The 11738-nt window shown below is 39.2% G+C and overlaps 2 protein-coding genes and 1 long non-coding RNA gene across 3 annotated transcripts in view; 1 reads left to right on the top strand and 2 right to left on the bottom strand.

Moving 5' to 3' along the window:
* Positions 1 to 265: 265 nt before the first annotated feature.
* Positions 266 to 3031, bottom strand: LOC107676951 (uncharacterized). The gene is made up of 6 exons (XM_016471696.1): positions 2913 to 3031; positions 2717 to 2797; positions 996 to 1224; positions 759 to 913; positions 578 to 682; positions 266 to 488 (listed from the first exon to the last, which is right to left on the bottom strand). Exons 1-6 carry the CDS (start codon positions 2964 to 2966, stop codon positions 468 to 470), a joined length of 645 nt encoding a protein of 214 aa, XP_016327182.1. The 5' UTR covers positions 2967 to 3031; the 3' UTR covers positions 266 to 467.
* Positions 3032 to 5734: 2703 nt separating this feature from the next.
* LOC107676962 (uncharacterized) overlaps positions 5735 to 11738 on the bottom strand; it is a 21292-nt gene continuing 15288 nt past the window's right edge. Inside the window, exon 3 of the long non-coding RNA XR_001632793.1 lies at positions 5735 to 5746. This is a non-coding gene — a long non-coding RNA (uncharacterized LOC107676962). The remainder of the gene's footprint in view (positions 5747 to 11738) is intronic.
* On the top strand, positions 7656 to 11715 carry LOC107676959 (pseudopodium-enriched atypical kinase 1-like). Its single transcript, XM_016471716.1, has 4 exons — positions 7656 to 7885; positions 8071 to 8222; positions 8615 to 9126; positions 9566 to 11715. The coding sequence occupies exons 1-4, from the start codon at positions 7806 to 7808 to the stop codon at positions 10637 to 10639; spliced, it is 1818 nt and encodes a 605-aa protein (XP_016327202.1). The 5' UTR covers positions 7656 to 7805; the 3' UTR covers positions 10640 to 11715.

Raw genomic sequence — 11738 nt, 5'->3', positions numbered from 1 at the left:
TATATTTGTTTTTATACAGTCTATGATATATATGGTGTTAATATTTTACTTTTTTGTACACCGTAAAATGCAAAAAAAAAAATTTGCATGCAAAAATAGATGTACACATTGTGCAAACAAATGTTAATTTTAAAGATTTTTGTATGGAAATATAAATACATATATATTTATTTATGGTGCATCAAAATTGTCCACCTATCAATCAAATACTAAGTGATCATCTGCCACCTATTGGCCAAACTGCAAAGGAGACTTTAAATCGAACTAGATGTACTACAAATCCTTTTATTTGGCAGTTTAACATTGAAAAACACACACAAAAGATACAAAATTAACTGAAGACAAGCAGCAATTTGCCATCAAATGAGCCTGTCAGAAAAAAACAAAGCCAGAGAACGAACATGAACATTCTGCAACTGTTGCATTATTCTTGATTTGAATCCTAATATTAGTACACACTGCCATCATTAGGCCTCAGGAGGAACTACCTGAAAAAAAGAAACGGGTGACTTGGAATATAGAGCCCAGATGAATGAAAAACAGCAAAAAGGTGGTGGGTGAGCGAGGAGAACTGTACCGTCTTCAAGTCTTTGATCACCACGGCACCCTTTTCTACTTCCAAGTCACTCTCAGTGTCATTGTGCGACCGGTATTCCTCACTGTCCGTCTCAACTGCGCTGGGCTGCAGGAGAAAAGGAGCATCCCCAAATTTGGCACAAACAAGTGATGCATACCAATGGGATTTTGGAAAAGCAAACCTCATAGTCCGGATCAGCTGCGTGGTCTTCCTCAGCCAGCTCCTGATTGAGCGCCTCCACCCAGGAATGCTGCTCTACCTCCTCTTCCTCATCCAAGTCATCCTGTTTTCTCTTGCTGCCTTTGCCACAAGGCTTGGTAGGGGAATAACGCACCTCTAGAGCAGAAACAAACACACAGCTGCTGCATTTTTTTCATCTCAAAATGGATTTTAACCTGAAGTAAAGGGATAATCATACCAGGAGACACAGCACAGCCAATGCTGGTGCAGACCGGATAACCCAGAGCGCTCTGGATACGCCTGGGAAGGATGGCCAACAGCAGCCGTGTGACCCTGTGGAGACGCTTCCGGACTGTTCTGCACTGCCTTTCTTTCGGGGAGCCACTTTTGTCCTCCCGAGCCGGAGAGATGGCCTTCACTGGCACGGAGAACCCAAATAGCCACCACAAGCCACGGAGACCCCGCATCTGAAGAAAAGGTGTATGAGATCAAACAAAAATATAGATGTGTGTGTGTGTATATAAAATAGAGATCATATATAGATCAGTGATATCTACTCAAGATACAGTATCCACCTTTTTTTAAAGGGATAATTCACCCAAAAATTTTAATTCTGTCATTTACTCACCCTCAGGTTATTCCAAACCTATAGGAGTTTTTTTTTTCTGTTGAGCACAAAAGATATTTTAAAGAATATGGATAAACAAACAGTTGATGGTCCCCAATGACTTCCATATGGAAAAAATATGAGGGCCATCAACTTTTTCCCCCAAAAATATCTTCCTTTGTGCTCAACAGGAGAAATAAACTTACACACTGATGAAACAACTTGAGGATGAGCAAATGACAGTTTTCATTTTTGGGTGAACTCCTTTAAATGCAAGATTGGCCATGGACATTTGTAACTTGAATGTGCAAGGCTTTCTGTGCCATGTGCTGCCAGTTATTTTGTCTGTACAAAAATAGTCCATCATGCAGCTTGATAATGCAAAAATTGTTATTAAAATAGGGGTAAACAAATTAAAAACAAACATTTTCTCGTTACTGAAAAAGGAAATGTTAACATTTTAATTTAGTTTAACTTGATAAAATAACTAACATTTTAATTCAAATTATAACTAGATAAAAGCTACTAAAATAAGATTTAAAAAAAATTTACTTTAAAATTAAAAAAAGACAAAATATAAAAACAAACTGATTTAAAAATGTTAAACTATAACAGTATCTTAATGTAACTAAAATAACACTGATTGCAAACTGGTATTTGTTACAATATAATTTTAATTTATCGACACTGGTTGGTGGCACAACAGCTTTCTTCTGGGTTGCAAAATAAGGCAGATTAAGTTAAACAAACTTACCAAAACAAACAATTTTTTTCAGAGGATTAACTTGGATGGATTAATTGTTCACCGTAAAACTAACAATGTGCACCAACAAAATAAATATTGTAAATTTTGATTTCATGGGGACTTTAATAATCTAACATTTTAAATGAGTACACTGAGTACTAACCTAACAAGTACCAGCATGCAGCTTTTAACCTACACACAAAAAGCAAAAACAAAGTGCACAAGTAAGTAAAAGTAAAGAAATAAATCCAGTTGAATCTGGTTCGTTGGAACTAGCTGGGTTATGCTGTTCTCTGCCAGCTTGGTGCTTTAGCCTATATTTTAGCTGGTTTCCCAGTATGCATAGATTAAGTGTGTGTGTCCATTGAGACCAGCAGACCACCTTAGGCTAGTTTTATTTTCAATGTAATTTTTATTTAAATAACATATCAAGTTAATACAAAAATTATAATGCCAAAATGTTGTTTACACTGTTAATACTAGTCTGTTTTGCTCATTTAAAATGTCTTTAAAATGCGCAAACAGACTAGTATTAACCAACCCAAACAAGTACTCCGACCCGGGGTGCATCGCTTATTTAGTTCACTAGCGATTAAGAACTACTCACAGTAAACCTGACTGGCCAAAACTGTGAAATTCGACAGAAGATGGCTGATACGACCCCACCTCGCTTCGCCACAGCTTTCTTCTGTTGAGAACAAAAGTTTTGTCTTTATAAACGCTCATTTTGTCCTGAACGTCTCGTAGGAACAAAATTAACACTGTTTTATCTTGGTGAAATAAACGTAATCAAATAAACTTGCCTCTTGGCCCTCAGTGTTCTCAGACTCAACGGTGTAGTTGCTGTGGCTAGTCATCTCGGTGCTCTCTAAACTAATCCACCGATTCACCGCCAATTTACCAGGCAGCCATGCACGTGCTGATTAAAACAGGTGCATTTTTCCAGCCCACTGCGGTTTGCGCGCGTGTCCGCATGCGTGGAGACACGGCTGTGTACTGCACACTGCGCACTACATATTAAAAATAAAGTATTTATTTATTTAGTCATTTAGCAGACGCTTTTATCCAACGCGACGGTCCAAGAACTGAGCCCTGAGGCACCCTAGTAGTTAGTTGTTGCGACTTGGACACCTCACCTCTCCAAGATACCTTGAAGGACCTATCTGAGAGGTAAGACTCAAACCACTGCCATGCGGTTCCTGAAATGCGCGAAAAATACACAAATACTCTTATGTGCGCGTTCGGTAAACCATACAAAGCAACAGTTACTAGAACTTGTTACATAAAAATAAATTCATGTTTAAAACTTGGTAAAAACAAACATGAAAATTTAAATAATATAAATCCATATAAGTAGGCTATATTTCAAATAATATTTTAATATTTGGTACATTTACCGTTTCGTTTAAATTAATTACAGTGTAACTTATCTTAAATAAATTACCTCATAATAAATCAATTACAACAATAAAAAGCTAAATATTCCTCAAATATAACTTATGCATTCATACAAATTTTAACCTAAAACTAAAACCTTGTGCACACTATAGGCTACCATTGCATTATTTTAATTACCTTAGAGTACAAATGCGTATGGTAATTATTTGTAACTAGGATATTTATGAACGTACCATGCTATAAGTAAACATTTAAATGTTATGTTAAATGTTTAAATGTTAAAATAGACTTAAAATTAATACATCATAGGATATCTCTTCAAAGAGTTTTCATAATCTTTATGCCATTTTGTTTGGTCTTGTTTTCCGGTTTATTCTATTAACAGTAGTTGCAGTAACTATGGTTACCAAACTACAATTTCGTGAGGGTGTCGTCTCTGTTATCACCGACAGCCACGGAGGAGACCCGTCAGGCGGGAGAGAGCCACATTTGGGCATGTTTCCGCCGCTCACGGCACCCTCCTCACATTTACGCACATCTGAAACAAACAGAGAGGGGCAGATTTGAAGGGTCTGGAGGACTATAAATCTCTGAGGCTGCTCTTTCAGTCACAACTTTATACGAGCAGGTAATAAACAACACTCTTTCTATATTGTATATAGTAAGACAGAGCAAAGAATGGCAGCATTGCACAAGAACATGACGGTTTCACGCACAATCAGTGCTGGAAACTGCACGGCGACGAGCGCCGAAAGCCAGTCAGAAAGAGCGGGATTCCCGTTCCCGCGCAGACACAGTTCCGCGGGAATACTCGCGCTCAAATGGGCCACCGCGAGAAGTAATTCGTTCGGAAGTTCACTGGCGTCAGAAAACCGCGGGAGTAAAGACAGCATACGCAATATCGTCGTGACACCGGACAGCATCCCACAATTCACCATTCCTAAACTCGCCCTGGAGGATGGGTATAGATCCAGAGTGAAAGAACGGCAAGGTGAAGAAGATGAGGACTGGGGGAGCTTTGATGACATTAGTGGATCCTATCATCCTCTTTCATCTTCAGTTTCATCGTCATCATCATCCTCAGGTTTCAGTGTATCTCCTGTACCTGGAAGAAAAGCCATCTCAGATGTCAAACGGGCTCAAACTCAGAGCAACTGTTCTCTGGTGGAAGCTGAACATTGCTCTGACCCTGCCAGCCGAGCGGCTCTTTCTTTACCTCACCTTCGAAAAGTCACCACCCCATACGGCTTTGTAACTTTGAGCAAAAGCCCACAAATGGCCAACGAAGAGGCACTCTTCTTCCAGGGCCATAGACGTTGGGGTCATGATGAAGAGATAAACCCGTCCAGACACCCTAAGCTGGAAATGAAAAGAAGCATCACTGTCAGAACATCACCCATCCAGACACATGCCAGCACCCCTCCACATCAGTCTCCCGTCGCTCATCGTTTCTTTAGAAGCCACAGCGTTACTGGAATCGAGATAGAGAAGCAACTGGCTCAGAGCAATGAGTCAGTGAAACAGGTCAGCAAAAGCAAGCGAAGCCTTTGGGGAATTCTTCGCAAAGCAGACAGAAAGTCTTTCGATTTCAATTCAAACCTCAAATGAACAAACCCAGAGCAGTGCTGCTCAATAACATGACAATCAAGCACCTTGTAAATGAACTAGTTTTTGATGCTGTCTGTTTTGTTGTGTGAGAATTGATTTATTTTATGCATTCATGTCCAAATGTTCAGATTAGTCATTATAGATGTTATCCATGACTTCATGAAGAAAATAAATTTTTTGAACATACAAATTGTTTCAAAAGCCTCAGTCTTCTGATTTACAATGACTCCAAAAGCCCTGGAAAGCCAATTAAAATGTAGAAATGTCATTAGATCAAATGTAAATTCAACTGACTTTTTACAAAGAAATATAGCACAAACACACATTTTAAACAAAACATTTTATGGAAATATGTTTCTTTGGTTTTAAATTATACTATAAAACGATTAAATCCGCTTGGGTCAAGACAGTTTGAAGTTTGTCAGTATTGACGTGACTACGTTACAAGGCTGCTGACGTAAATCTGTGGTAAAAATGTGTGCGTAAGGAACCGTCAGCACTCAGGACCACAGCATGTGAAGAGTCTCTTTACTGAGAGAAGCATATGAGCTTAATGAGGGTCCTCTTCAGGGTCTCTTCAATGCTTGCTTTGTTATTGTCCCCTCCTCACCCTTGCACTCTTTCCTTGTTTCTTTTCATTTTGATGAGGGCTTCTTCCTTGCACTCGTGTCTTAAATTAGAACGGCATGGGCAGTTCATCTTTTGATCTACACTTAATGAACACAATGGACTTGTAAGAAATGCACTCATTTTGTGCATCAGAACATAAAAATCTAATTTGGATTTTATTAGACTTTATGACAGCATAAGTAGAGTAGGCTAATGTGCATTAGTTGTCTCGTCGAAAATAAAATGCAAAAGACAACAAGAGTTCTGGATGAATAATTGTTTTGAAGTTTCAATAGGCCTACATAAATTACACTGCACCCAAGATTATGCTATTGCATGATAAAGTTGAGTGTTTTGTCATTTATATTTTCTATGCGTTCATAGTATGGAATGATTACTATTATGGAGAAATATGCCCATTTTGTGGGAGCAAAAAATGTTAGAAAAAAATACTGGATTCTGGAAGAAACAAGAAAATTTCACCTTTTTACTTTACAAATTGCTGTTTGCACCTTAGGTTTAATCCTTTCATCAGCTGTTTGTTGTCTTATTGCAGCTAGTATTTCATAAACCGTGTTCACCTTTTAAGGAAATGTATGAAATCTGTTTAGTCATAGGTCTTCTATGGGTGTTTTCAAGCACTCTGAAGCAGACTGAGCTATACATAATGACGACAAAAGACCCAAACAATAAGCTCTCTCTGACTCACTCTCACCATCCAGCCGAAAGAGCTACATCCAGAGCCATCTGAAGACACTACAGATTGTTCACAGAGCTGTTTGAATGGAGGCTTTATATATGGAGCTTTTTAAATTCAGTCTGACACCACTTTTTGTATTTGTTATTTTTGCTGAATGATCTAGGTCCACCTACAGATGTATTTAATACAATGTTTTTACTATGCTGTATTTTGAAATGTAGAAGTATCACATCTGAACACAAACAGTTGGATGCAATCCCAATATTTAATAATAATAACATTAATACTAAAGGTCAGTATACTTGCAATTAGTGGACAGGATAAGCCCTTAAACAGTGCATATGGTGTAATTACATAATCTACCAACAGGGGGTAACAAGGGCCAGCCTGTACAAAATATGAAATTGCATATGACCCAAACACAGGTCACACGTCATCATTATTCACCATTCCAAACTGAAAGAAAAAATGGACTAATAGGCACTTAAATTGGTATACATCTTGGTTCTACCTTTTGTGTCGATTTTTGGTTCCTCCTAATGTTTTATTCTTAGACGTGGGGAGGTTTTTGTTCCTGCTAGTGCCACTCTGTAAGGCTCAAATGGGATATTGTGCATTGTTAAAAGTCCCGTGTAAATGGTGCAGTCAAATTAAACTGAATAATCGGAAACTCACCTGAATCAACTCTTAATTGGGCCCATTTGAGCCACAACAAGGTCTCAAGTCGAGGTTGCTCATTGTGTATAAAGAGACAACAGCATCCCCTAGTGACTTGATAACGACAATGCTGGAAAAAAATTCACATATCTATTCTTGTCACTGGTATCTTGCAAAGTGGACGGTTATCTCCGTTCAAGCACTTTTCAAATCAGTTTGGCAAAGAGTGACTGGTTTGTGACTGGTGTAATTTAAGTTGCTTAATTTTATGTTCTGTAGAAAATATAGATATATAATATAAAAATTATAAAATGTTTCCCAAATTTATAGAAATGCTCAGTGCCCAACTCTTCACCTTGGTGACCTAGGTCGTACCACCTTAGTGAGAAAAAACACTTAGATTCGTCTCTCAACACAAATTTTTCTCAGTACATGAGCACAATGTAGCTACATTAGCATGTCATCCAATGACAGTAAGAACTAGTTCCTTATTTCATAGTTTCCTTATTTGAAAGTACAGTGAACAGATGTGCACAAAATGCACTCTGCTTTTCCGCTTCCAACCTCAGATGCTAGATATGCTGTGGCAATGTCTCAGACAGCCACAGAGAAAGAGTGTGAGGTAACTGCGTGCTAATGAACTAGAAGAAAAGTACAGGAACTGACAGTTTGAGGTGGGTGAACCATATTCACGAACGCTCACGCTGTCACACGCTAAACTACAATGCATCAAGCAACAGACTACACTCTCCTGGGAGCATCAGGAGGGACATCGCCACCTGCACTGCCCATCAAACAGCGCAGGTAAGAGATGCTAGTGTTATGACTTGACACACATGTGAGCTGTGTTACAGGAAACCTCATGCCACGAAAGCTACTCGTCGCTCAGCATAGTGAAATATCACATAAGCGAAGCAGGTCTGGCCTAGTAACTTCATAATGTTCTAATGTTTCTGGATTTTTGTAAATATGAATGTGTACATGTTAAGGAGCAGGTCTTCTTCAAGCTCCATCCAGGATCTAGAGCTGAAGGTGGGAGATCTACACTTGCCTGGACCACAGACCCCCATGTCTCCATTTACTGAAGTGTTTACTCCTACTTACTGTAGTGCAGTCCACTGTCCAATACATCATCGCTATGGTGAGCACTGACAACATGTTTACAAGTATACTTTAATACAAAAAGGTTCTGAGGCAAGTAATAAAGAACTAAAATAAGAACTGGTTTCTGTAACTTTTCACATGCGTAGCCTTCCCCATTTCTGTTTATGTTCTTTTACACTTTATTTCTTGAATACAAAAGTATTATTGAGGGAAGTAACACCTGAAACCAATACAGTAAGCCACTAGACAAACAACTAAACCACATGTAGTCTGTGTTTCAGACAGTTTGAGACAGTTTCCACTGAATTTCATTTCATGGTTCCATAATACATGACATGAAACAACATCTGAGCATGCATGTGTGCATGCATTATGTGTATTTGTTGTGTCTTCCATTGCTAAATGTATTACCTATATCTTGTCACTCAGAAAATCACCAGATGAGATTCTTCTCAGACGAAACTCCACCTCCAGTACCTAAAAAGAGTCTGACGAGAACCCTATCCCTCCCAGAGGAGACTCTGGACCCACCTTACCACGATCATACAAGAACCTGCAACTATGAAAATCCCCTATATATGATAACACCATTCCACGACACACTTACACTACAAGAGGAAGAGGTACAAGAGGAGAAATATCAGGGTCTGTCCTTGCACAAGATGACCTTTGATACACCAGATGAGCAACTTCAAAGTGTCTTCAGAAGCTTCCAGAGCCATGAGCAAGTTTCCATGGGCATCCAAGAGTGTTATCTTCAGTTTCTCAAGAACACGTTGCAGAACATTGAATTGAGCGTCTTCCTAAATGAACAGGAAATGGAGATGGCAAAGACTTCTCAGCCTAATGACTTTATTTTGTGTGAGCAGCAGTGGACTGAGAGAGATGGTTTCTACTTGGTGCGTTGTCTAAAGGTTCCTGGGAGACTGTTTTCAGCGAAGGTAAGAACATCAACAGTATAATAACATAAGAGACCATCAATCTAAACTAGATGCACAAGGAATCTAGTTAGTAACTGTAGCCATCTGAATTTGTTTGTGTATATGTGGGCGATAATGCACAATGGTTTTCAATCCAAAGCTGTAAGTAGGCCATCAGTGCTTCCCAGGCAGAGCCCCTGAACCACAAGCAGAATGCACACCCTTATAAGGCAGCCCTTGCTTGCAGTAGAAAACCCTCAAAAAAACAAAAAAAACACACACTTCCTTCATCATACCAGGTGTTGAGCAACAGCATCAACAGTTTGACATGTGCTACCAAGATTTTAGAGCATGTTTTTAGTCACAGTGCAGCAGTTTTCTGGTAAAGGACTTGGATAACTTATATGTTGCATGTTACTTATGTGTGAAAACTCAAAATGACTCCTAAATATTTTGTCAGGTTCACAGAGGGGATTCAGTATTAGACTGCACCATGTCCATGCCACATCCTAACACTGAGCAAGGGTTGGTCCATTTTCCACAGTGCACAGCTACGGATCAAACTTCCACCTCACAGCATGCTCAGACAACTCCAGAGCCTTTACATGGGGACACCACTGAAGTATGCCAACAGCAAACAGTTTCTGATCTTCTGGAGAAAGGTGTTAGTGTGACCGTGGTAAGAGACTTTCCATTGGGAACACTGGAGGACTTTGTTGAGGAAGGACACTCTTTGCACTCCACCCTTCCTGAGGTCTATGAGAGGAGGCTTTGTCTTCTTGCCCTCCAGTTGGTGCTAGGACTACAGCAACTGGGACATTTTAAAGTCATTCACAGGGAATTGAAACCACAGAGTGTGACATTAGTGTGGCCTAGTATCACGCGCAAAGAGGCTGACTCTAATGATTACCCTAGTGAGATGAAAAGGGGAAGCATGAATACAGAAACTTTTACAGGTATACCCATGATCACAGTATCCAAAGAGCACACAGACTACGAAAGGATGAAAAGTGAGATTTGTCAAACCTTATGGGAGAAGTGGGGCACACCTCGTTTGGTCCTGAAGAGTCATTTTGAGGATGAGGTTTTGCAAGAAGCAAAATCCCAAGAGTTCCAGTTGGGGACTTTGCTGGGGTACTGCCTACATCTCAATGACAGTTGCTCATCTGTGTGGAAGGTGCCTCAAGGCACTCCATACACTCCATGCTTGCTGTGGCTGGTCACCCAGCTTACATCTGAGAAATCTGGGCTACTATTAGCCGATGTGGTGGGTGTCCTTCAGGCCCTTCTTTGGGGTCCTCGACAGGGACTCTTTCAGCAGAATCAAATGGAGATCTCTGTGCTTTCTAATTGGCTACTACTTAAGAGTTCTCTTTTGGTTCTCAAGCTTGCCGAAAAAGGACTCTTTCAGGATCAGACTGTCTTGGACTGGGAAGACTATCTCTGTCTGCAATATCTATCCCTTACTGACCCAGAGACTATGCGTAGCATAACTGAACGTATGGGCCTTCATGATTTCATTACAACTGCTTAAAAGATAAAAATGTAAATAGTAATGACAGCAATTGTGAGCCTCAAGATATAACTAATCTATACTTCGTAATGTCACTGATATGATGTAAAAGAACAGTTTTAAAATCCTAAGAACAGATCACCTTGTCCCATATTTGTAATTCATATTCATGAGCTGCTGTATACTTCAGGAGCCCTGCACAACACACAGAAAAATCGAGATATCGTGGCAACAAATGAAGAATTTGTCCCTTATTTTAATTAAATCGGGGCCAAGTTTGACTATTTTGTTCACTCGTTTTTTTTGGTAAATTGTTGCAATGTTGTACTAATTTGTTTTAATTTAGGCAGATCATTGCCACAATTTAAAGGCACAAATTATTTTTTTGTCGTGTACGAGGCTCATACATATGCATCACTACTCTTTCCATTTTTTTCCACAATTCTTCTTGCTACAAAATTAACGTGTAAAACACGTTACATTTATACTGCTTTATCATATTCAGAGGGGTCAGGCTACTCCCATTTACAGTAAAGGCCTAAGCAATATAAATGATGTATTGTTGCAAAATCAGCTTATTGTTGGAGTTTGACCTTGTGGCATTTACTTATTAACAATACCTGGAAAAATTAGCATTATGAAACATTCAACAGGGTTAAAAGAGCAATAAAGCCTTCTAAACCTAGTAAGACATGGTCTAATAATTTACATTATGCTTATGGAAATGAATAAAGGTAGCAAAACGAAGGTAGTGGTGTAAGGTGAGCATTTTTATTCTGCACACTGTCAAACATGCAGACAGATCCTATTGAAGTCATAACTAAACTCCAATTCATGCACACATTAAGAAACACAACAACTTGAAGACACTGGTAAAAAGAAAATCAACATCAGCAATGAAAACCATGATTCTACAAACATTGTTGATTGAGGGATCTTAACCATAAATATTATGCACTAAAATGGATCTGTGGTAATGGGTGAAGGGAAATCAGCAAAGAATCCAATTACATTGGAAGTTAAGCCCAGTGGTAATGGCTTAAAAACTAATGGTCACTGCGGAAATTGGGTTTACACTAGCACAAATACGACTGGGGGGGGGGGGAAAAAAAAAAAAAAA

Source organism: Sinocyclocheilus anshuiensis, unplaced genomic scaffold (genome assembly GCF_001515605.1).
Source record: "Sinocyclocheilus anshuiensis isolate Anshui unplaced genomic scaffold, SAMN03320099.WGS_v1.1 scaffold420, whole genome shotgun sequence".
Classification (NCBI taxonomy): Eukaryota; Metazoa; Chordata; class Actinopteri; order Cypriniformes; family Cyprinidae; genus Sinocyclocheilus; species Sinocyclocheilus anshuiensis.
The sequence above is the reverse complement of the archived record's forward strand: the minus strand, read 5'-3'. Positions and strand labels throughout refer to the sequence as shown.